We start from the raw sequence: 25,217 nt of genomic DNA, 5'->3' as shown, positions 1-25,217 counted from the left end.
AAGCTCCCTGGAGGTGTTTTTAGTGCCAGTTTACAGCTTCGGATGATTCTAAACACTTAAGTCTGTGTTGTAAAAGTGCTGGAAGCATCTAACAGAAGAACTAAAGTATGGACTGATGGGTAATTGTACGTGTCTGCGAACCAGAGAGTGGAAAATAAAGCCATAAAATGCAAGGCATAAAAATATTTCACATTACAGATTGCCGTGACTGTAATACCATGGATATAAATGCATATTATTTATATTGCAATCACATTGAGTTTCTAGTAAGAAAAGCAGTAATGCAATTACAAAAACAACAATAAGGCTCTTAGAGACGAGGAAATTGTTTTGTTGTTTTTTTCTGTAAGAGAGGCGGAAGTCACCGTATTGTAAACTAGCTACATAATTGCTGCAAAGCCATTAACGATGGACAATAAATCTGCCATAGACTCTGGAAGTATTTCTTTACCTGAGGAAACGTCCCGACAATCACGTAACGGGTGCGCGCGGGTTTTAAGTTAGCGACCATTGACTGTAATTAGCGATCGCTCCAAGGCACGCGCGTGTCTGGATAGGTGAGCGCGCGCAGCTGGCCTGTCGCTCTCGTGCCTGACAGATGGAGCTGGTTTGAGTCGGAGGCAGTGCTGGAAGCATTTGGGGGGGAAAAATCAGAAGGAATTCATGTTTTCGTCTGCAATGAGAGCCGATCAGTCTGAAAATGGAGAAAACTCAACCAACTCGGTGAGAGCTCAGGATGATGGAGCTGCTATTAACACAATAAGTGGCATGTTTGTGACTCCTGAAGAGCTAACCTTAACACTAACCCCTCTGTTGTGTGGGCACAGCCCCCGGAGGCCAGTGTGTGTTCAAAAATCTGCGATTTTAAAGTTTCCTCTGATATTCTTTAATGTAACCCAAAATAAAAATACATTTTAAAACGTTTTCAAATTTTAAAAAATAATGTTTTTGAAATCGGCAGGCATAATACACTTTCTATTTTTATTTTTAAATCAAACTTCTGACATGGCTTTTTAACCCGATGTGACTACTTAACTGAGCCTTGTTAGATTGAACTTCTAATTTTTTTGCTCGTTTAGTGACTCCTGGTCAAAATTTTCCAGGAAATATATTAATCATATCCAACAAATAAAATAATAACACTTTAATTATGCAGAGTTTCTTGTATAAGAATACATATTTTATTAATAATTCCCACTAGTTAAACGTAAACTACGTAACATTTACATTTAAACCGTTATTTGGCTCAGTAACTATTAATCCAACCGACTGCTCTTTCAATAGGCTTTTGTAGTTATTCTAAGACAGTGTGTGGAGCTTAGTGATGTTATACTTAAGGGAGGGCTTTCCTCTAATTATTTATGATGTGGTGTTAATTAAATGCAATAGAAATCTAAACGTTTATTACACTTTTTGGTTTGGTATTGACACAGGAGGTGTGTTTGAAAGACAGAAAGAGACAGACCCACTACTGCCCTCTCACCACGCCTGGTGGCATGGTGAGTGGAATGATAAACAGAAGCTTGTGCTATCCATGTCAGTAGCTGAAAATAGAGGCTAACCAAGAGGGTCTCAGATAGCCCCTGGACTCCATATAAGTCTGGTCAGCCTGCTCCTGGCTTCCTTTGTGTGTGTAAGAGAAAGATACCATGACATGTGCACCTGGTGTCAGGGTTGCAGGCTTTATATAGAGCCTCTAACTCAGTAAACTCGTGTTATTTCTTTTTTAAAACTTCATGTGTCTGTGAGGTCAAAGTATATGACTGCCTGGGAACACTTGTGTTTGCCTGTCCATGTGTGGAACAAATAATGTGGTGGTGGGAGACTGACCATGCAAAGCCCGCTGGCTAAGAGAGGGGGATCTAGTTGGAGGAAGGGTACCTGAAAGTGCCCCTGATTGGCCAGTGTCCCTGATTCACTGGTCTGCTTAAAACTAAACAGAGAAGGCAGATACACAGACTGACATCCCAGCAAATCGCTAAGGTTCAGACACTTTATTCAGGTGCTCCCTTTAGGAATCTCAGTGGATCATTTCCCTCCATCTCATTATCTCCCTTGCATCCTCTTCTGTCCAGCCAGTCTGCATGTCCTCTTTCAATACATCCATTAATCTTCTCTGTGGTCTTCGTCTTTTCCACCTGCCTGGCAGCTCTATCCTCAACATCCTTTACCCAGTATATCCACTATTCTTCCTCTGCACTTGTCCAAGCCATCCCAGCCTTGGCTTTCTCACTTTGTCTCCAAACTGCTCAACCTGAACTCTCCCTCTAATGTATTTATTTTTAAAGCTGTCGATCTTTGACATCTTCATCTACATCTCCTGGCTTTTTGTCAGTGTCTGATCTAACATTTTGATCAATTGATCCATTTTGTTGTTGTGGAACTCACCCATCAATTACTGCCCTTAATATCACTAGCTATTCCAAACCTTCTCCCAACTATGTTTCAGTTCTACTCATTGGAAATGTAATTTAATTTTTTGTTTAACTGTTCCTACTCAACAAACTGCCTATGTAAGTCACAGAATAGAGATGAGCCACACATGAGCCATGCACTTATGTGGTCCTCAGTTTGTTCCACTCCATGTACATGAGGCAAGGAGGACTGTAAGTGGGATGACACACTAACCTTGACATCTTTTGGTTACCACAAGTGACTTTCTTAGGCTGTGTACCCTCAGTACTGGTGACATATAGACCAGACATCACTTTCTGGCAGAAGTAATGCCAGCCGAATGATTGTGAGAGCCCCTCTGAAATCCTGGTGTTTTCTCTGCTGAGGGAATGCTCATAAGGAAGTTGACTGGTGTTTTACTTTTGAATTCCTTTGGATAAATCATCTTTTTGCCTCTTCTGACAACAGGGCTCTTTTTTTTCTTTTGAAAGTCAATTTTTCACATTTTTCTTTCTTTGAGTGCCATTTCAGCTATCAGAGAAAACTACCAATAGCTTTTGGTGAGAACAAAAGCACTATTCATTTATTTTGTTGGTGGCATATTCTTTACAACATATTTCATTCTTGATGGAGGACAGACTTGCATAGTGAAAGCGAGGATTATTGAGCCAATCTAAATGGAGGACTTATTGTTGCCATCGTTACTGTTGTGATATTTATTTTGTAACAGTTGTAACTTCAAGGCCAATAATACTTCCAGTGGATCGCCTACTTGTGCTACAGTTATGTCCATTTTCTCTGCCCAAATGGAAATGAAATGCCAGCCCATCACTTCCTCTAATGTATAGATCTGATACAGGAAATTGTGTGTAATGGTGATAGAAAGATCTAAAGTCTGCCTGGTGTTTTCGTTCTCTCAGCAGAGTGAAATGCTGATCAGCCAGCTGAGGGAGATCACTGGCATCCAGGACCAACAGATCCTCTACAGAGCCCTGAATGTAAGGCCCAACAACTTAGCATCAGCTTTTAGAATCTGCAGCATCACATGTTTTGGGTACTACAGTTGTTTGACACTATGACTTTCAGACAGTAGGACAACATTCACGGGATTCCCATGGCAGAGAGATTTGTAGTTTTAATGTGATTAAAAAGCTTGTAGGCCATTTAAAACACCATGAACCACAAACTGATAGAGCTAATACTATATCTTATTTAGCCTGGTCAGCAGACCATCCTCAACAAGTATCTGCTGTTTCACTACATTTTAATATGATTGTCTGTATAGTCGACTAACGAAGGGGTTTAGGTCATGCTAACCTGAACCTACATTTCATGGAAGGAAAGGTTTACACTTTTTCTTCCACTCATCAAGCTTCTCTCTCCCTGTTGCCACAATATTTGAAACGTGTTATGGGCTATTGTAAAAATGATGACATTATTAAAGGTACTAAATGGACACGATTTATTCCAGACATTCAGGAAATTGTTTATATTTAAAATGATTTTTGAGAAAGAAATGAAATACATAGAGTAAAGACTAATCAGAGACTGTATAGTGTGTGTATTTTTTAATTGATTATTTGTCCACATCTCACAATGGTAAAGTATCCTTACAAACATTCCTAGATTAAGATCCAGATTCCCTAAAAATGTGAAACATTTCTAAGTTATGCTACGTCTGGTAAATGCATCTCCATCCATAACTTTATGAGTAATCCTGCTGACAAACAGATAAGCTAACAAACATCCCGAAGCCATGCTACAGGTTCTAATAGTTATTTGTAAAGAAATCCAAATGGTAATCTGAGTAATGGTGAGAGTTCTGCTTTTAGCTGGAGAAATATATTAGACAGTTTAAAAGGTAAGAGATGTTTTATAGCAAGATTTAATACCATGAAGAACATGAATCTAAAAATGTTATACTGTAGCAATCCATTCCCGCACTATTAGCCAGCTAAAGAGTCTTTGAAGTGTAAATTATGTTAAAGACCCCATAGGGTCCCATTTTTTCACTCCAGCACTCTACTTCAAGCTTACAATGTTTAAATACAGCTGCATATGAAAACCCCATTAAAAGATTGAATGAATTGGAACATCATAAAAGTAACAGTTAAACAAACAGTACATTAAACACACTGGTTAACTTTCACAGGCATCGTGTAACCAATTGCAGACAGCAGCAGGGTTATGTATTCGTTGAGTCATAAAAGTCTAAAATTGTTGTTTAAAGCACAATCGACTGGATATGGCCATGTATTTATATTTTGATTTGTGTGTCTTTAAAATGTGTTGATTTATTCTTGTGATGTATTATTAGATGTTGCAGTCACAGATAAAATCCTCAATATTTGTTCTTTTATATATTCCTTCTTCTCTCTCCTCAAGGTCAGTCAGGGGGACATTGGACATGCTGTTGGACTGCTGACAACCCAGACCGCAGAGCTTCAGGACCCTGGAGAACCACAGGAGTCAGGGACATCTGGAGAGGCCTGGGAGGGCCAGAAAGGTACCCTGAGAATGCACATTCACACAAGGCTGATAGCAGAAGTAACACTTCCAGCACAAATGCAAACTGAGCTTTATGGATGAATATAAAGAAAGCTTTACTATGAGACACTAAAAGAGAAGAGAAGAGAGCAGTAAATGCGTTCAGTTGGCCAGCAAAAGGCTGTTGGTTTGAGTCCAGCCGGAGACACAAATCTCCTTTGGGGTGGCGTCAAGAAGGGCATCCAGAGTAAAACTCTGCCAAATCAAACATGTGGTGACCCCTTGTGGCAAGGGGGCAGCCAAAACTAGCTACTGCAGATTTGCCAAAATTGATTGACTTATGTGTGGCATTAGGGAAATTCAAACACAAGTAAAATGTAAAAAGAATGTGTCAAGCATTTTTTTTCAAGGTGAACTTACACATATTTTAATATACATTTAAAGTATTGCCATACATAGCCGTCTGTTTGGGGATTTTAAGTAAGCTAACATGAGAATATCTGAGCAATGTTATGGGTCATCCATTTAGTTTAGTTAGAAAACAATGTTTGCGTGAAGGCAGAGTCACATAGAAGAAACAAAATTTTATTATGAGTGCTCAGTGTGATTTTTACATTAACCCATTTTAACTTGAATTATAGGATCTCTGTTGTAACGCTCTTGTGGTTTTTTTTGTTCAGGGCTTCCTAAAGATGAACTGCAGACCGCCATAGAACTCAGCCTGCAGGAGTCCCACAAAGCCCAGGAAGAGGAGCGAGAATTTCATAGGTAAAGGACAACTTTTCATTTGATACAACACTTGTTTTTGGTTTAGTTCACTTTTTAATTTCAATAGAGAGAACTATGAAAATTAAAATGTTAGTAGCATGAGTGTTTTTCCTCTCAGGCTACTGAATGGCCATGGATGCCACAACTAATATCTTGGCTGTGTAAGCGTTACACAGTCAAAACTCTCAGCAAAGGTCACTGCTGACAGCTGACAGTTCACACACAAAACAGTGTGGTCTAGCAGTTAATCTGACATCAAACATAGATAAAATAGCAAAGAACTTTTAAGTGTCTGGCTACACTTTCTCTCTAGCCATGCTGGATGGATTGAAATGAAATTTCTTTCAGATGATAACCATCTATCAAAGACCTTAGCTAATTATCGTAATGGTGATTCATTGACTTTTGATGAAGAAGAGATTTCATTTATACAATCATAGATGGCTCTAAGATGATTTAGCTCCATGTCTTTGGGGAACCTCAGTTTTCTTAACGTTTCATCCCATGCAGTGTTTCAGTTTACACTGAAAATGGGTAGTTATGTTGGTTTTGGACCAGCAGTTCCCCACACAGTTTACCCAAGGACACTTGGGTAAACTGTGTGCAGCTTGGGAGCTGCAGTTTTAACACTGAACCTGGAGTTGCTTCCAGTATAGAGGTTACATTATACTAACCCTAACCCAAAACAATGGGAATGAGTTAACCTGTGTTCAATAGCGCTGTCAGATAAACCATTTTAAAGTGGTAAACTGATGTTGTGCAGGGCTCTGGAAGCCAGTGCAGAGGAGAATGCTGCGAGAATAAAGAGGAAGAGATGTGAAGCCCAGAGTGAAATGTGTAGCCCTGCAGAGTGGATCCGTCAGGACGACTGGCCTGTGGGTATTCGTAATGTAGGAAACACCTGCTGGTTCAGTGCTGTCATCCAGGTGAGGACAAGGAGCTTTTTTCACCTAACAAATAATAAGATGAAAAAGGAGCATTTTGGTTACAGAGGTCAGATTAATAACAACAAATGTCCATAAATATAACCACTATCATGCTTCACAGAGAGATACTAAAAAATCTAAATGTTGCTAAAATCTATTATTGACTGTAAAATAGTGTAATTTATTTAGAATGGAAAAAAAAACTCAATCATAAATATGATCAAATAGGAACACATGACATTGTAATGCCATAAACGTCCTGAATATGTTGATATAGAATGAGATCCATGTGAGTTTAAGCAAATGGATGTTATACTGTAATTGACTTGTCTGTAACAGACTTACTTAAAATTCCATGTAAAATAAATCTTAAAATTTAAGTATTTAAGACAAGTTTAAAAAATATGGAAGAACAATTATGCAAAACATAATAGAGAATCTGTTTACTTATTACAGATATTTACCACCAATTCGAGGAGGAATTAGGAGGTTGAGGGTTAGTATTAGTCACAAGTGTTTTAATTTTTTTTTTGACTTTTTGTTTTAAGTTGTTTCATTTAGTTTCCTAAATTGATTTTCTTGGTTCATTTTTGGTTGAAAGCAATTTGAGTTTCAGTCTTTATAATTATCATTGTATAAAGGGCATATGTCAGAGGCAAGATTTAGGAAAATCAGTTCAGGTATTACAATAAAAACACAACTGTTTTTGAAAGCAGCTGACTCACAATCTTGTAAACATCCATCGTCTCAAAAACAAGTCCATCAAAGCCTCATCAGCCAAGCTGTAATAGCTTAAGCAGTAAACAGTTTTAAGTTTAATTTTAGTTGACTGTAATAACCCTGATACCCACTGTTAACATAAATTAGTGTGGTATTTTTAATGTAGTGTATATATAACACATGTCGATGTTAGACCCATATCACACTTGACCACCAAAGTATTCAAATTCGTATTCAGAAAACATAGCGACACCTAGCATGTATTCTGTTGCATGAAACTCATCACCGATCTCCACCTGTTCTAACAGAGTCTCGCCTCTGTTGCTCCCAAGACCTAAATAGCTCTCGCACTTAGTTCAACAAACATTTATAGACTTGGAGTTTCCTTTCAAAGATTTCTAACTTCTCTTGATCCAGTGTCAATCACCACATGTCTGTTTTGCTTTCAGCAATATCCGTCACCTAGTTTTTCCATGGTAAAATTTGACCACAGTGGGTTAAAATGTACAGTACAGACATCTTTTTAAAGCGAAAGCACAACCTGTTCAGCTACACAAGAATCTCACGTCTATCTCACCTTTTCATCAACCCTCTATCATGCTAATAAAGTTAAACATCTTCCCGGTGAGCTTGAGCATACAGTATTAATCTGAATCTTAATTCTATTATAAGTCCATTCCAGCTAACTTAACTTTTCCAGGCCTATCGGGTAGCTCGGCAGAAACCAGAACCCTAACTGAGATACACCGGCTATGTTGATAATTAAATAGCGAGCGAGGACGGAGTGAGCGGTGGCAGCCTGAGTATAAAGTAAACAGAAGAGACTGTGATTGTTTCTCTCTGTTAAACTCAGATATGCTTCCATATCCGTTAAGAAGTCCCACCCGCATATGACGGGCTTTTATCTGGAAATTGAAATGGGGAAAATAAGGCAGTGTTGTTAGAATACAAATGGTGTTCAGATCATACCTTTTTTTTTGTCTGTTTATTTTACCAGGGTCACTGCTATGTTTTACAACTGAGCTGTTGTAGATTCAACAGAGCTTGACTCGTCGTCTCCCCTAGAAAATTTTTGTGCTATCAGATTGAGGCTGAGTGTCCACGTGACTCAGTTGTCAGCTCATATTTCCTCAATTATCCTTTGTGGACTAAATTGCAGTAAAACTGAGATAAACCGTAATTGAATTTCCCTCTGAAATGTAAATGCATATCTTGATACTCAGAAGTGCTTATAAGCTCCCATCAGCCCTGCACATGACACATAAGATTAGTATTAATGCATTTAGTTTATCCTGAGAAACACAGGTATCTTATGACAAATTGATATGGGGTTTGTTCCTGGCTGTAAAAATATTAAGCTATTGACATATACTGTTATAAAACCTTATTTTCCGACTTGCTGACTTCTTAGTTTTTTTGCATATTTGTCACACTTACATGTTTCAGATGGTAATGAACTAGTGATTTGATTCAGGTGTGTTGACCCAGGGTGATATCTAAAACCTGCAGCACAGCGGCCCTTGTGGCCTGGAGTTTCCCCCACCCCTATTTTACATCATCAATGTAACGTTTTTCCCTCCGAAAAAACCTAAATAAATAGCACAATACATTTTTAAGTAATAAATTGCACCCAAAAAATACGTGATGTAGCCAATTTATGTGTCTTTTATTATTATTTTTTTGTAAAAATTGTCAGAAGATTCAGCAAACATTTCTTTTTCAAAAAATTGTAATTTTCTGGCAATAATTTCAGGGTTCAGGCTTTATAGGGTTAAACAGGCTGTTCATCCTCAAAAACCCTCCAATGTAGCTGAATTAAAGCAATTCTGGAAAGAAGAGTGGGCCAAAATTCCTCCACAGTGATATGAAAGACTCATTGCCAGTTATCACAAACACTTGATTACAGTTCTTGTTGCCAAGGGTGGCACAAGCAGTTATTAGCTGTAGTGGGCAGTTACTTTTTCACATAGGGTTGGTTAGCTTTTTTCCCTTAATAAATATACTCATCATTTAAAACTGTATTTTATATTTGCTCAGGTTATCTTTGTCTAGTTTTTTTTTCATGATCTGAAACATGTAAGTGTGAAAAATGTCCACAAATAAGAGATTAGGAAGGGAGCAGGTACTTTTTCGCAACACTGTATGTGAAGAAAAAAGAATAACAAAAAACAGAGGATGTTGGCTAGACCCTTAGCCTGTTTTTCCCAGGTGTCCAGGTGAATCCAGGTGAAACTACACCACAGTATACATATGCAGATCAGCCTCAAAACCTTCCACCTAATTATTTAACCACCAAAATATCTCTGACCCGTTGTGGCATGGATACGGGACTTTGGTTGCTCTTTGTGGTTTTTGCAGTTGATGCTTTGGAAGTTCGGATGCTTGGTCGCTGCCTGTGCCTCATGTATTCATGAAGCCATTCCCAAGCAACTATTCTTTGCCTGCAGAACATTGCATTAAAAAAATAGAACTGATGTCATTCGCCTCACCTTTCACTTATTGTGATGGTTGTTTGCTGTGTGAATACTTGATCTATTTAACACTCGCATGCAAATTTCCAAACAGTAAGCTAAATGTCAGTGGCAGAACATTAGCATTGTTCTTTGTTAATCAAGCAACATATTTGTAAACATATGTCCACATTTTCTCCACAACCAAGTTACAATAAATGTTCTGCCGTAGCGATGATCGGCCATCTGGTAATCTCCCACATCCAACCTTCAGTGGATGGCTGGATTAATGTGCCTTGTTTTGCTGTCTTGTTACAGTCACTCTTCCACCTGCCTGTGTTCAGGAGACTGGTTCTCAACTACCATCTGTCTGAGAAAATACTGGAGAAGTGTAAAAGCCATTCAGTAAGTAAGCTACTGTCACCACTATATACAGAACAGGATAACACATAACTCTTCTTACTTTGCCGCTGTGATGTAAGGGTGATGAAGTTTTTGAGTTTATGTTAACAGGACAAGAGGAACATAGCCTTCATGCAGGAGCTGCGCTGCCTGTTTGCCCTCATGGTGGGCTCTACCCGCAGGTTTGTGGATCCTTCTGCTGCAGTGGAGTTATTGCGTGATGCCTTCAGGACCAATGAGGCCCAACAGGTACAACATATGTACAGTATTTGTCTTTTTAAGGAACAACCTAACTCCGCACCTGCTTTTAATACTCTCTGACTTGCTGATAAAGCTGAGGTGCTCCTGTCTCAGATACAGACCAAACCAGAGCACATCTGTCAGCACCTTTTCTGCAGGGCACTTCAGACTTCTGGTTTCTCTGAAATTTGTAGCCACTGCCTCATTGTTTCTCATTAACTATAGGGACATGTGGGCTTTAATGGTCTCTCTATTTTTCTGCTGCTGTCCTTCTCAGACTCATTTTCTTTATTTTATCTATTTTCCAACTGAATATTTTATTTGTGTCTTTGAAGGATTTATAATGTTTTAACTTTTCTAAACCACCATGACAGAAACCAGCCATAATTTTCCAGAGCAAGTCTGCCCACAAACTTTTTTTTTTTTTTTTTTAGTGTCCATTGTAATAGAATCAGCAGACGGCAGGCATCATTATTTAGGTTTCGCACTGAATCCATTAAATTTACATGCAGGGCGTGTTTCCCCTGACCTGCTCTTAGCCCAGTTCTGTCTGGGCCACTTTAGTCAAAAGAGGTTTGTTACTTCATCTGCAATAATTATGAATTTTAGACTGGGACCTTCCAGTCCTTCTCCCTGCATATTTGCAAAGTCTGCAGGGAGAGCAGCAACAAGACTGCTTAAGTGAGAAGAGCAGGCATTAAAGAAAGGGGCTGATCTCTGGGTGATTTCAGGAGGACTGCTTCAAGCTGATAGGAAAGCAAAACTCAAATAACTTCACAACTAGTTACAACCAAGGTATGCAGAAGAGCATCTCTGAATGCACAATATGCTAACACCAGGTATGACTTCTGTCAGCTAAGAACAGGAAACTGAGGCCACAGTTTTTATATACTCACCAAAATTGGACAATAGAAGATAGCAAAAATGTTGCCTGGTCTGCTGACTCTTGATTTCTGCTGCAACATTTGGATAATGGGGTCATAATTTGGTGTAAACAACATGAAAGCACAGATCCACCCTGCCTCGACTCAATGGTTCAGGTCAGTGGTGGTGTTGTAATGGTGTGGTGGATATTTTATGGCACGTTTGGGCCCATAGTACCAACTGAGCATTGTTTAAATGCCTCAGCCTATCACTTGTTGCCAACCAGGCCCATCCCTTTAGACCATCGTCTGATAGCTATTTCCAGCAGGATAACGCACCATGCCACAAAGCTCAGATCATCTCAGACTCGTTTTGTGACATGACAGTGAGTTCACTGTACTCATTTGGGCTCCACGTTCACCAGATATCAATCCAATAGAGCACCTTTGTGATGTGACTAAACAGGAGATGCTCGTCACGGTTGTGCAGTCTACAAATGTGCAGCAACTTTGTGATGCTATCATGTCATTTCCAGCACCTTGTTGAATCTATGCCATAAAAATTAAGGCAGTTATGAGGGCAGTATAATGTCCATTCCAGCACTAGCAAGGTGTACCTAATGAAGCGGACGGTGAGATTATAAGCAGGCTGAAACTGTTTAAATAGGATGCCCATTTGAGAATTTTTTTTCCCAGTAAAATTCACAGAAGGGAATCAGCTGAAGATTTAGCTGACATGGCTGACTGAGTTCAAGTGTTCAGCATGCCAGAGGTAGTGCTATGCACACCTGGTCATCATTTAGTCTTGGTTTAAGACTTCCCAGTGGCCATACAACAGGTGGTCATACACTTAGACAAGCTCCATTCACTGGGGAAGACCATGAGATGATACTGAAACAAGTTGATCTTTTATTAAGATTTTAATTAAGAGCTAAAACACTTTTTTTCTTTATTAAACTTTCAGTGAAGATTGTCATGCAAATGTAATAATATTTAACCTTCCCATTTGTTGTTTATATGTTTATGTAGATTCAGCACATACTAATGCTCAGCAGTCCCTTTAGTTCTTAGACAGCTCTTCATTAGGTCTTTATACATCAGAGACAGAGTACCGAAAAAGCACATAACAGAAAGACAATTAAAGAAATGACTCAGACAAGTAAATTGCCCTTTTTGAAATGTGTCCCTTTTAGGATGTCAGTGAGTTTTCCCACAAACTGCTTGACTGGCTCGAGGATGCATTTCAGCTGGCTGCCAGTGGAAAGTAAGTTTTAAGCTGATGGCACCCAGAAGCATGTTTAGTCATTGTCATCTTTAGTGCACTTCTGCTTGCTAAATTAATTTAAAATAATGCCATGTTTTACTTTTAGAAATGCAGAAGATAAACAACATAACCCCATGGTCCAGCTCTTCTATGGTACCTTTGTGACAGAAAGAAGACACGAGGGTATGAGTTTGGTTTTTTTATTGGTGTTGTCATCAATATGATTTTCAGTCATCCTCTGGTATCTATGTGATTTTTTTCTCAGGTAAGACGGTATATAATATTGAGCAGTTTGGCCAGTACCCCCTGCAAGTCAATGGCTTCAACAATCTTGATGAATGCTTAGAAGGTGCTATGGTTGAGAAGGAGATTGAGTCGGTACATTCAGAGCATCATGTCACATCTGGACGTGAGGTGAAGAATTTGATAAACTTCAAATTTAATCTCTCTATGTGCAGCATGCTCGGCCAGAGTTTGTGAAATTTAATGATCTGCTAAGAAACTCTTTATTTATTCATGTTTTCAGAGATGGTTCAAAAAGCTACCACCAGTCTTGACATTTGAACTTTCGAGATTTGAATTCAACACCCAGCTTGGGCGCCCTGAGAAGATACATAAGAAACTGGAGTTTCCTCAAATCATTTATATGGACAGGTGAGTTTAAAACAGAGGAGGGTGGTTCCAGACTAGGCTTGTTGATAAGACCAGAATGGTCATCCAGTTTTATTCCGTTGGTATTTTATGATGTGTGTATGGTGTAAATATTTCAGTATAACTTTGCCACATTTTTAATTGTGGGAATTGTCTTGTTTTTTTGGTTACAGATATCTTCACAAAAACATTGAGCAGACCCATGAGAGGAGAGGAGAAGTAAAGAAACTAAAGGAGCAACTGGCAGTCCTTCAACAGAAACTTGAGTGGTAAGTGACTTGAAAATGTTGTTTTATTCTTTTTTTTTTAAAGATCAAATCTCCATCTAATTATCTGCTTTCTTTACTTGCAGTTATAAAAACTATGGCTCGGGACCTACAAAGTACCCTCTAGCTGACATGCTCCAGTTTGTGCTGGAGTTTGCTACCACCAAGCCGACTAGCGTTTCCCCAGCTGAAGACTCGAGACAGGCCGCATCGTCACCGACTCCTCCAAGTGCCCCCCTCAGTGAAGCCATTGCCAAAGAAAGCAGGTGTTTACCTTTTTCAACTCTACTCTTCTTGTTTATAGCAACAGGATTATACTCACCGAGGCCACAAGTGGGATCTCGAAAATGAAATCATCTTTTAATAGATTTAATTTATTCTCAGTTAGTGTGTTTCCACACAGTCCTCCTGTAGTCCTCTCTTTAAATGGGACATCCTGACATGCTTGCAACTGCTGTGTCGTTGTTCTTGCCTTCTTTAGTGATCCCGGAGAATCAGTTTCATCAGAGAGCCTGGGTTCCAGTGTTTCCAGTTGCCAGAGGACCCCCATATACAAGCCCTTCACTCAGTGCCGACAACCCATTGACTGCCCACCACACCCAGCCCCTCACAGCATCACAGAAGAAGAGCTGCACTTTGCTAAAACCTGTCTTCAGCGTTGGAGGACTGAAGTGGAGAATGACATAAATGGTATGCTAATGATAATTCTCTTTTTATACCCACATTGATATTACCTTAAAGATTTAGTTATATTGGTTTGTAAGCATCATATGAAATCATAATATCCTTCAGCTTACTTTGTGTTATGTTTTCAGTTGTTAAGCTGCAAACGATTTGTCTTTTGGTGCCTTGCTTGAGGGTTGATAAGTTCAGAGTGAGCAAACCAAAACAGTCAAGCTGCATAGTATAAAACCCAAACATGCATAGAGTAGAGTGGGGTCATAAATCCCCTTGGGTTTGTTACCTTGTCTGGCATATTCCACATTATATAAACTCACTTGAACACCCAGTAATAAAAACACTGTGCTTAAAGATATGCTTTAATAAAACTGCTGCCAAACTGGAAACAGCAGATGATGATGATGCATTAATGTGGGTAGCCTTGACAGTGAAATTGCAATGAGCCCCACGCTTTCCAATGACACTTGGTCTGCTACACTTATTCACCATCTTCAGTGGAATAAAATACATTTCATTAGATATAAGTGCTGCAGGTGAGTAAAGAACAAAAAGTGTACTGGCACAGAGCTGTGCACCTGCACAAAAATAGAGCCAATGTTCTTCTGCTGACTGTGACTCACTCAGGCGCAGACAATGCATCAGAATATGTTAAATGTCAAGATGAGTCATATTTCTTTGAATACGGGTGATAGACATTTGCCCGGCTCTCTCAACTTTCCCATTATGGCACATATCATATAAAATGTAGGACAGCTATGCAAGCATGCAAATTAGTATTATTCAGATTGACTTATTTTTGCTCCAACAGTTGTGAAAATCATTTCCTTTCAGCGTCTGTGTTTATTTTTTGCTTGTTTGCCAGAACTAAAGGCCAGCATTGACAGGCTCACTCAGACGCTCGAGGGCATGTACTCAGACAACAGTCTCTGCCAGGTAAGGCCTGAACACTCACCTAATTTAGCAATTCAATTACATATTTTACATCTGAAGCTGTAGAAAGTGAATGAGCTGAGATTAGATTAAACTTTACTGATATCTACAGAGAAACAGAAAATAGTGTAATGTAAACAGGACAACAGAACACAAATAAGAACAGGTCAACTGAAGGTAATGTTGCAGTTCATGGAGAACAGCTGATATTAAGTTGGGAGGCTGGATTCCAGCGTTATTTCCGCACATCTCTTGTGTTACTCTTAGGCCCCCTACAGACTCCATGCAGTGCTTGTCCATGAAGGCCAGGCATCAGCTGGTCATTACTGGGCTTACATCTATGACCATACTAACCAGCGCTGGCTGAAGTACAATGACATAAGTGTCACTGAGTCATCGTGGGATGAGCTGGAGCGAGACTCCTTTGGAGGCATGACCAACGCAAGTGCCTACTGCCTAATGTACATTGACGACAGGCTACCTCAGCTCATCACAGGTACACCTACCTTTCAGTTATTTTATTTTTAAGAGGAAATGAGAGGAATGAAAGCAATTTTTGCAGAGCGTTCTCCGTTTACTTGATGCAAAGAGGCAGTTCAGAGGTTTCAGCTGCTCTCTCCGATGCAAAGATTCCTTCGTCCAACGTAATATTCAAGAGAAGAAGGCTATCAAACACCTGAGCAGAAACCAAAGCATCACCATAGTGTAGCCAACAAGGGGAGGTGTACCATTCAGCTCAATTCAACTGAAATATATATATTTTTAAACAAAGATTTATCACTTTATAGATTTATAAATGTATACCAAACAAGTACATTTCATTTAACAAATTCAAGTGAATTTTAAATTCACATTGTTATTATGAAACAACATGCTCAGCATATCATTATAAACAGGGTTCGTCAAGAATTCCTCATTCCAGTATTCAGTTCAGTTCAACAATAGTCGCTTCAAGGTGCTTTATATTGTAAGATGATGGATATAAGCACTTAGCGACAGTGGGAAGGAAAAACTCCCTTTTAACAGGAAGAAACCTCAGGCAGAAGCAGACTTAGAGAGGGGCTAGAGGTGAGAGGAGGGGGAGACAGGACAAAAGAGATGCTGTGAGGGTGCATGAATACATGGAGAGTGAAAGAAGAGTGAAAGGATGGTTAGTGAAGAAGGAAGAACACTCTGTGCTTCATTGCAAGTCCCCCAGCAGCATAGGTCTGTTGTAGTGTAACTAAAAGATGTTTTTTTAAAGTCACCTGATCCAGCCCTAACTAATCTCAAAAGTAGCGGGGTTGTCTGTTTCCTGAAGCTAAACTGGAAGCTGGTTCCACGGAAGAGGGACCATTCTGCTTATAAATACTGTAGTCACCACGAGTAAGCCAGCAGTCTGAGAACTGCTGAGTGAGTCTGTCGGGGTGATACAGTGCTATGACGTCTTTAAAATATTCAAGACCTTGTATGTGAGAGGACGCATCACTAGATAGACAGCATCACTTATGTACGTACTTATGTAAGTGTTAAGCAACATTAAGGATCACAAAATATGCGTTTTTTTCCCGTAACTTGAACTTATGTAGTGAAATTCAGTAAAGATAAAGGAAACCGAAATGAAAACAATTTATTTATAAATTATATGGATTTCACCCAGTAGTGGCAAAAGTTTTTGTAATATAACATTCTTAGCTTACCTGATATGGAGATGCTGTTCTATAATACTAGAAACTAGAACAGTATTAAACACTTTTCTATGCAAACATTTTAAGTATAGTAACATATTAAAATACCTATTTGTACAATGGATATTAATATGCATGAATTCAAATGGAATTACTTGAAAGGCATTAAAATGATAATAAATGATTATTTCCTGATTTCCTAACTAAAAATGTCTTGCATCCCACCCAGAAGACACAGATGATGAGACGGGCCAGGTGCTCCATGGCATGGACTCTCTGCCACCCATCCTCAGGCGCTATGTCCACGAAGATAACCGCTGGTTCCAGCAGGAGCTCAGCGAATGGGAGGAGCAGTTCTGCCAGACGGCAACCCCGCAGGAAGAGTCCACCGCCTCTGCAGAGCCCACAAGTCCCAGTCTGGATAATATACAGCAGTCACCTGTTGAGCCAGCACCACAGTCAGGACCCTCCACTGAAGAGGTGGATGAAGGAGTTGCTCCAGAGCCACAGCCAGACCCAGAAGCAGAGAAAGAGCCAGAACCTGATCTCAGAAAAGAGCCAGAAGGTCTGTAGTGATGCCTGAAGAAGTAAGAATGACATAAAATATTTCATCACCACTCTAGATAATGTGGAGATGTATTCATTGTAATTCTGTTCACACAACTAAACCAGTTCAGTCAAATCTTGAACCTCTTTGAGGAGCCCAATATATACAGGATGAGACTTAAGAAGCAGATTAAAACATAAAGTATTATATATCTGTTCAAGCTTTAGCCTAAGGAACCCAAAGACAGCAGTAGGTATTGTATTTAAAAACAGTATGGACCCAAAATATGATTAGCAAGGATAAGCAATTCTCAATAGAGGAAAATCTAATTCTACATGAAATATTGAACTAGTTGATTGCACTTCTTTGTCCAATTAAGCAGGTGTCAGTTATCACTCTCTCCAACAAAATCACCTCCCTCCAATGTAGTTTTATTTGCTGTGTAACAAGAGCCCATCAAAAATGTAATCAACACTTGTTACTGCAGAGCTTTCTTAACTCTAGACAGAAGTCTGCCCTCAGGCTGGACGAATAGACTGTATCATTGCTCAGACCTTCTAGGTAGGGACTCTAATACCAGATGAGATTAGAATATATCCAGTAATCTAATTATATATTTAGCAGTTCTTCTTTGCAAAAGACACATGTAGACTCACAGCCTGTCTTTTTTTTTTTTTTGACCGTAGCGCAAACAGATTTATCTCCCCCACCACCAGAGGGCCCTGGCTGCCAGCCAGGTGATACCAGCACTCCAACAGTCACTGACACCACGGGAGTCAGCCAGAGCTCTGATTCAGATGAGAAGGAGCTGCAGAATCAGGTGAACAAGTACATGACACCTCGCCCTATCATTCCCTACCCATGTTGAATATGGGTCAGAAATTCTAGGCCACAAAAATAAAGTGCGTCCATCTGGGTCAGCGATCAGATTTCCCCAGTTAGCATGGTGATGACCCTTCAGGACTTATGTAGAGCTTATTTAGAGACTTATTTAGATTAGTGTACAGATAACAAGTAGTTATTTGAAGTAGTTTTTGCACTTTTTGTTGTGATCATAATATAAACATAACTGTTTTTGCTGACCCAGATAGCCCGCTTTTGTTGAATGCAGATAACCATTCTGAATCACAATATTTCTCACCATGTTTCTCATTGAATACATTTGTTGTTAGAATTGCAAAGTACTGTAAATTAGCACTTTGAGACACACTGTTCAAGCCAGGTACTAGACTTCCAGAGCTTACTGGTATGCTGACAAGACCCTCAAAAGCTGTGAAAGCATACGCCGATAGAAGAGAATATAATAACGTGTTCTATCTGAAAACTTTCTCTGTCAGATTCCTGGCCCTGATGTAGAGCTTTGCAATCAGACACCATCTGACATCCACATAGAGAAGGATGACCCGGAGGTGGCCGGCCTTGTCTCTGAAGCTGAAGAAGAGCCCCAGGCTTCTGGAGAGGCTCCTGAACCTATCGCAGAGCAAAGCAGTGAGGAGCAGCAGCAGCAGCAGGAGGTTCCAGCCAGACCACGACAGACTGAGAATGAGGTCTCAGAAGTGGAGATCCCCAATGTGGGCCGGATCATGGTGAGGGCGGATGCTGATGGATACAATGAAGAGGTAAGGCCTAATGTCTTAATGGAGTGTGATTTAAGCAGCTATAATTACATACTTGCAGCTGATAGCTTTCCTAGTCAGTGGACACAAATATAAGCTAAATGATCAAATGTAGGGTTAATGTAAACATTGATGGTATGTATGAGATTTAAAGAGATACAGTAGGTTGTGGGTCATATATCATGTATGTCATATATGTTTTTTTCTTTCTTTACTCTTTGGAGTAATTATCTATCATTTCATGGTGCAATCATTCTCTTTTTTCTCTACATTGTCATGTCATTTCCCAGATGATGCTAACTCCAGCTATGCAAGGTGTCATTCTAGCCATAGCCAAGGCCAGACAAATTTTTGATAAGGAGGGTCCTGAGGCTGGCCTCATCAAGGTATTTTTTTAGGGATACTGATGTTCTTTTCATCTCACATCAACCCTAAATTCCAAAAAATCTGTAAAAGCTGTATGACTGATTTAGTTCTTTAGACCCAGATACTCGTAAACTGTCCTTGGATCAACCCGTGCTGTAATTGCAGTTTTTATCTCTTTGCGCGACAGTTTTATTAAAAATCCACACAAACACAAAAATGCGCATTTTATGGGACTTCTTAGCTAGAAGTTAATCCCTGAAGGAATTCCTTTTATCTTAAACTGGGGGTTCTCTTGCAATAAGCTCGGGAAGCAAGATTCACGTTGCAGGGTGAGAAGCCTCTTGAAGTATTCTTTCTGTATTTGATAAAGAACTTCTATGAAGCGCAGTGTTTCATATTTAAAAAGATTAATATCAATAGCAAGACGTGTATTTTAACTTTGTCACTAAAGTCATGAAATCCCCATATTCCCTAGATTTTAAACAACAAAGAAAATACCTTAACTTGTGAAATGTTCGGTCCCTGTATAAGTCATACTGAGGTTTAAAGTGTACAATTAATTAAATAAAGCATTAAAAACATTAAAATTTCCCGTGGTTCTTTCAGGCTTTCCATGAAGAGTATTCCCGCTTGTATGAGCTCTCCCAAGAGGAGACTACACCACAGGAGGATGCACGTCTGCAGCACGCTCTGGTCTACTTCTTCCAGAACAAGGCACCCAAGCGTGTCATTGAGAGGACGCTGCTTGAGCAGTTTACTGACCGCAACCTCAGTTTTGATGAGAGGTGCACACAGTCCTTGAGTGTGTCGGAGTGGCCAAAAAAATTGGAACACAGATGAATTTTATCCTAGATTACCCCAATTTAAAATAAAACACTTTATAAATGAACTAACATAAGACAGAGGCATTTCAAGGTTGTAGTGTGTGTGTGTGTATACAGGAATAGGAGTGTAATACTGTGGCTGGAAAGAAGGTTTTTACTCAAAGCAGAACGGTAACTAAAAATACAGTAGAATATATAGCATGCATATTGTGCCATCTAGTGTCCAGAGTTCAGAGCTGTAACTTGAGAGTATCTTCTCCTTCCCATGCATTTGCTGTTAAACTTCATTTATCATTTTTGGTACTTACAGAGCCATCAGTATCATGAGAGAAGCCCGGGCCAAACTTCGTCTTATTAAGCCAGAAGACATGGACATGGAAGAATACATGGTACCGTCTCTAGGCTGAATGGATGAAATGTAACATCATAAATATGCAAATACAGAAATTAGTATAATTTTCAAACAGATATTTGATGAAAAAATGTCATTAGGTCCATGATGCAATATGGCAGTGATCTGTAACAGCAGCTGAGACTTGCCCCCAAAACAGAACAGGGGCAGACATCTGTTAAGTAGCTTTACTGGGTTGAATTTTTGTTCCACTGCAGAGCATCCGTGGAAAATTAGTGGCTCTGTTAACAGATTTGTGGCCAGATCACCTCATTCTTGGCTTTAATAGCAATAAAAGGCTAAAAATCCAAAAGTAAAAATAGACACCCTGCACTGCTCTCAAATGTCAGTTTTATTAAGTATTTTATGTTTATAAAAATATTATTACATGGTTATCTCAGCGTTATGAAGGAAGTTTGTTTGTGTTCAGTATATTAAATCCCTAATCTGTGTTTATTTGGGTCTGCGTGGTTGACATTCCAGTAGGGAGCATGTAAACCCAGTGACATTTGTTCACACTGGAATGAGAACTATGTATGTTCCAGCATGGAAAGACAGCTGGGATGGTGAAGACACCAATCACAGACTGCAATAATAAACTGTTTCTTATATCAGGAATATAGCATAAACCTAACACCAAACTTGTGTTTGATTAAATGATAGGTCTGGTGATATTCTCTATGTCTTTATATCTGTGTAGCCTCTACCAGTCTGATTTTACTTCTTCTTTCTTTTTTTCTTTTTACAAAATAAAAGTTTTTATTCAAATACTGTCAAGTGGAAAAAACAGGGGGAGTGTGAAAGAGTGAATTACGTGATGTTTCTGTTTGCTCTCTCACAGCAATGGCATGACGATTACAGGCTGTTCAGGACGGTCTTTGTCTATCTGTTGACTGGGCTGGAGCATTACCAGCACGGGAAGTAGGTGTCGAATATTCAACACAACCCTACCCGATCAGCATGTGTCTGACCACATTTTTCCAGATTAATATGTGGTTGTGTGTGCTCATTCGTGCGTTACACATAAAAAAACAATCTCACACATCACTGATCCTTTTGACACTGCCTATTAAGTTGTGCGTTCTTTACATAGAGTAAAGATGCACTCATTTAAAGCCAGGATATACATACCAAAGTATAGTTAATGATAGTACAGTTCAGATATCTATATCCTTGAATACTATAACTTTAGAGTAACATAACACGAAACAATTTCTAAAAGCATAGGGACCCTCATTTTAAATACTTTTCATATGTTTTCAGATCATAAAACTAAATATTTTTGCTTACATTTTGATTACATTGTGTGGGAAATAACCATTTCTTTTCTTACAAAAAGTGTATTTTTTGTGTAATATGACAGCAGTTGTTGCCTCTGTGTACTGCAGGATGCGGGAGGCACTGAATTACCTGGCCCACGCCTACGAGACCAACGCCACCCTGCTGCGAAACGGAGAAAAACGTGGTGTGGACAAGTCTCTCATTGCTGTTTACAGGAGGAAGTGTCTCACTGTGAGTAGGACTATTTTCCACTCCGTCACATTGCAGATAGATCGCTGAGCTCGATCATTCTCTATAAAGTCTGAAATACCAATAAAGAAAATTATCTAAAAATAAGAGGTTTGGTTTGCTTAAAATAAGATGTTTGCGGATCATTAGAATCCATCCTCTGGGAATGATCCATGTCCCCCTGACATTTTCTAAAATATATTTCTTTGTACCAAAAATGTGGATAGAAGGACTGACTGGCCAAGAGTGCCATATTTAGGCTCTGACAATAAAGAGGAAATTTTTTCATAAGCTGCGCTTGGTTTAGTTTCCCATTACAGCCTGTATTAAATCTAGTCGGACAGTATTAGAGCAGGAGTAGATTTGTTCTCCATTGTATTGAATTTTATAAAGTATATGGACTTGTGACTATTAAACCCGGGTTCATTTATTCTTTTTTATTGGAAACGACGGTTCTTTAATTGCTGTTTTGCAGCTTTTGATTGTGTCACTTGAACCTTTACTTTTAAAATGCCCTACATTTAAAATAGTTTAGTATCAACCTCATTTTGAATTTGATGGCAGCAACACGTCTCAAAAAAGTTGGGACTAAAGCAACAAAACACTGGAAGTGTGAGTGGTGCTAAAAAGAAACAGCTGGAAGAACAATTTTCACTACTTAGGTTAACTGGCAACAGGTCAGTTACATGATTGGGTAACTGAGCCTAGTCAGGCAGCGTTTCTCATTAGTAAAGCAGAAAGAGGTTCACCAATCTGTAAAAAGAAAATGTGTCTACCAATTGTGGAAAAATTTCAGAATAATGTTCCTCCATGTAAAATTGCAAAGACTTTGAATATCTTATCATCTACACTAAAAAATATCATGAAAAGGTTCTGAAAATCTGGAAAAATCTGAATGCCTGTGGTCTTCAGGCCCTCGGGCAGCACTATAATAAAATCAGGCCTGATTCTGTTATGGAAATCACTGCATGAGCTCAGGAAGACTTCCTGAAACTGGTGTCTGTGAACACAGTTCCTCATATTATCTGCAAATGCAGGTTAAAGCTCTGTCACGCACAGAGGAAGCCATATATGAACATGATCCAGAAAGGCTGATGTTTTCTCTGGGTCACAGCTCATTTAAAATGGACTGAGCCAAAGTGGAAAACTGTTCTGTGGTCATGGGCACTGCATCCTCTGGACAAAAGAGGAAAGGGACTATCCGACTTATCATCAGCACTCAGTGTAAAAGCTTGCATAGTGCCTATGGAATTGGCAGCTTACACATATGGAAAGGCTCCATCAGTGCTGAAAGATATATACAGGTTCTAGAACAACTTGTGCTCCCATCTAGATGACAGCGTTTTCAGGAAAGACCTTGAATATTTCGGCAAGACAATGCTAAACCGCATCCTGAATCTATTGCAACAGCATGGCTTCATGGCCTGCAGTCCAGACCTTACAACAGCTGAAAACATTTGGAGCATAATGAAATTAATAATATAAAATACGGAAGCCCGGGACTGTTGAGAAGATAGAATCCTCTATCAGACAAAAATGAGACAACATTCCCAAAAGTCCAGCAGCTGATCTCCTCAGGTCCCAGATGTTTACAGACTGCTGTTAAAAGAAGAGGAGCGGCTACACAGTGGTTCCGGTGCTTGTGACTAAAATATAGGGTGATAACATTTGCAAATCATTTTATTCTGTTTTTTTAACAATTTACACAGCATCCTAGCATTTTCAGAACTGGGTTTGTACACACGTCCTGTCATCCACCACACAGGCACTTAATGAGAACGCATCGCAGCTGTTTTGCAGCGGTGAGGAGGCCAAAGTAGAAGAGGGTATTACCATCATGGATGAGGCCGTCATCCCCTGCCTTCACCTGATGAGCCGGGACTCGACTTTACCCCAGGAAGACCGAGATGCAATGGAGGCCATCCGCAGCCACTGGTGCTGCTGCCTGGGCCGAGACATGGATCGTAAGTTTAGATTGTACATCAGTCTGTACCGTCCAGCTCTATTATTCTTATAGCTGTATACATACTGTCTCATATGATGAGCTAGAAATTTTAATTACAGTTGATCAAAAAGAAATAAATATATAAGGTGGCTTGCTGCCATGCTTTTTGTGCATTTTCTGCAATACTTTTACGACTTTTAGGATGCTTTTAGGTTGCTGTAGGGTTTGCATCAAAAATGTCAAAATACACTCAATTATTTTTTAACTTTCAATAAACACAAATCATTAATTTTGAATTAAATGCAACTGAAATATATGAAAACAAAGGTTTATTTATTTTTATAATTAATCACTGAGGAAAATGTGCTTGATGTAAACTGGATGTATACCAGTAAAGTAAATTTCATTTGACCAGATTCCATTAAATTTTACATTATGACTTATGTAACAAAATTATATGGAAAATTCACATGTAATCAATTTACTTTAAGTCAGCATGTTGGTGCATCTTGAAAAATATTTTATGTGTATACAGCAGATGAGGATCCCTTAGTCTGAGAGTTAGAAATACATTTAAATTAAAAGGAATGTGGGACAGGGGCATAAAGACTTATATTGAGTCAATACAGTATAAAATTTGTGTACTCAAAAGTGCTTTCCTGGTACCGTAGGTGCGCCCTTAGACCACATTTTGCTGTAATTACACACACATATTTAATACTGTACCAGTAACGCTGCTAGCTGATTAAAATTTAAACCTTGAATTGAAACAAAACTGCAATAAAGAAAATCAACAATAAACTAAGTCACCCATTTCTGCTGCTCTTCCTTTGTGTTCAGACTCACTGCAGGTGAAGCTCGGCGAGTTGCTTCCCAGAGTTCTGGACGGTTCGGCTGACACGGTAGTGCTTAAAGACCCGCCCAAAGTCCACGTCACCCAGGCCTACGACCTGTGCAGTCGCCTGGCTGCTGTCATGGAATCCATCCACAACACGTCAGTGGTCATTGTGAAGTGAAATCCCAACAACTCTTTTTAAACTGTGTATCTTAACTGAAAGTGTCTCGACTGATGGTTTCTTCTCTACTGACAGACTGTAGGGCTGAGACATCATGTAGTTTTAGCACAGATTGTTTATTTTAGTATATCTGCTGTTTTGCATTGCACACTTGCCTTGTTCACATAGCAAACCCTGTGGGTAAATGATGGATGTTGGGATTTAGAGATTCTTTTATTGCTGCCAAATGAAGCGAGATCGATCAACTGTAGACCAGACAACAAACGACGGAGGCCCAGAAAAGTACAATCAAAC

The 25,217-nt window shown here is 39.3% G+C and overlaps 2 protein-coding genes across 6 annotated transcripts in view; one reads left to right on the top strand and one right to left on the bottom strand.

Annotated features, from left to right (window-relative positions):
* htr3b (5-hydroxytryptamine (serotonin) receptor 3B) overlaps window positions 1-582 on the bottom strand; it is a 10,356-nt gene extending 9,774 nt beyond the window's left edge. Inside the window, exon 1 of one of the 2 annotated variants that reach the window (XM_005458461.3) lies at window positions 452-582. In XM_005458461.3, the coding sequence (XP_005458518.1) occupies window positions 452-511 (60 nt within the window). In that variant the 5' untranslated portion in view covers window positions 512-582. The remainder of the gene's footprint in view (window positions 1-451) is intronic. The other variant, XM_003453726.4, reaches the window with a different exon arrangement.
* usp28 (ubiquitin specific peptidase 28) lies at window positions 553-25,217 on the top strand. 4 transcript variants are annotated; one of them, XM_019363708.2, is made up of 27 exons: window positions 553-723; window positions 1,434-1,499; window positions 3,315-3,392; window positions 4,780-4,900; window positions 5,562-5,649; window positions 6,413-6,575; window positions 10,064-10,150; window positions 10,259-10,396; window positions 12,444-12,514; window positions 12,621-12,697; window positions 12,780-12,928; window positions 13,041-13,168; window positions 13,339-13,434; window positions 13,518-13,697; window positions 13,913-14,121; window positions 14,975-15,045; window positions 15,310-15,538; window positions 16,942-17,274; window positions 17,943-18,076; window positions 18,594-18,875; window positions 19,163-19,258; window positions 19,845-20,023; window positions 20,373-20,451; window positions 21,295-21,374; window positions 21,842-21,965; window positions 23,728-23,926; window positions 24,748-25,217. In XM_019363708.2, exons 1-27 carry the CDS (start codon window positions 664-666, stop codon window positions 24,921-24,923), a joined length of 3,693 nt encoding a protein of 1,230 aa, XP_019219253.1. In that variant the 5' UTR covers window positions 553-663; the 3' UTR covers window positions 24,924-25,217. The 4 variants fall into 4 exon arrangements, with proteins under 4 accessions (XP_019219253.1, XP_019219252.1, XP_019219255.1 ...); XM_019363707.2 differs by having other exon boundaries at window positions 16,939-17,274; XM_019363710.2 differs by lacking the exon at window positions 1,434-1,499 and having other exon boundaries at window positions 3,318-3,392; window positions 16,939-17,274.

This window comes from Oreochromis niloticus, linkage group LG10 (genome assembly GCF_001858045.2).
Source record: "Oreochromis niloticus isolate F11D_XX linkage group LG10, O_niloticus_UMD_NMBU, whole genome shotgun sequence".
Classification (NCBI taxonomy): Eukaryota; Metazoa; Chordata; class Actinopteri; order Cichliformes; family Cichlidae; genus Oreochromis; species Oreochromis niloticus.
Note: the sequence above shows the minus strand (reverse complement) of the source record. Positions and strands in the feature narration are given on the sequence as shown.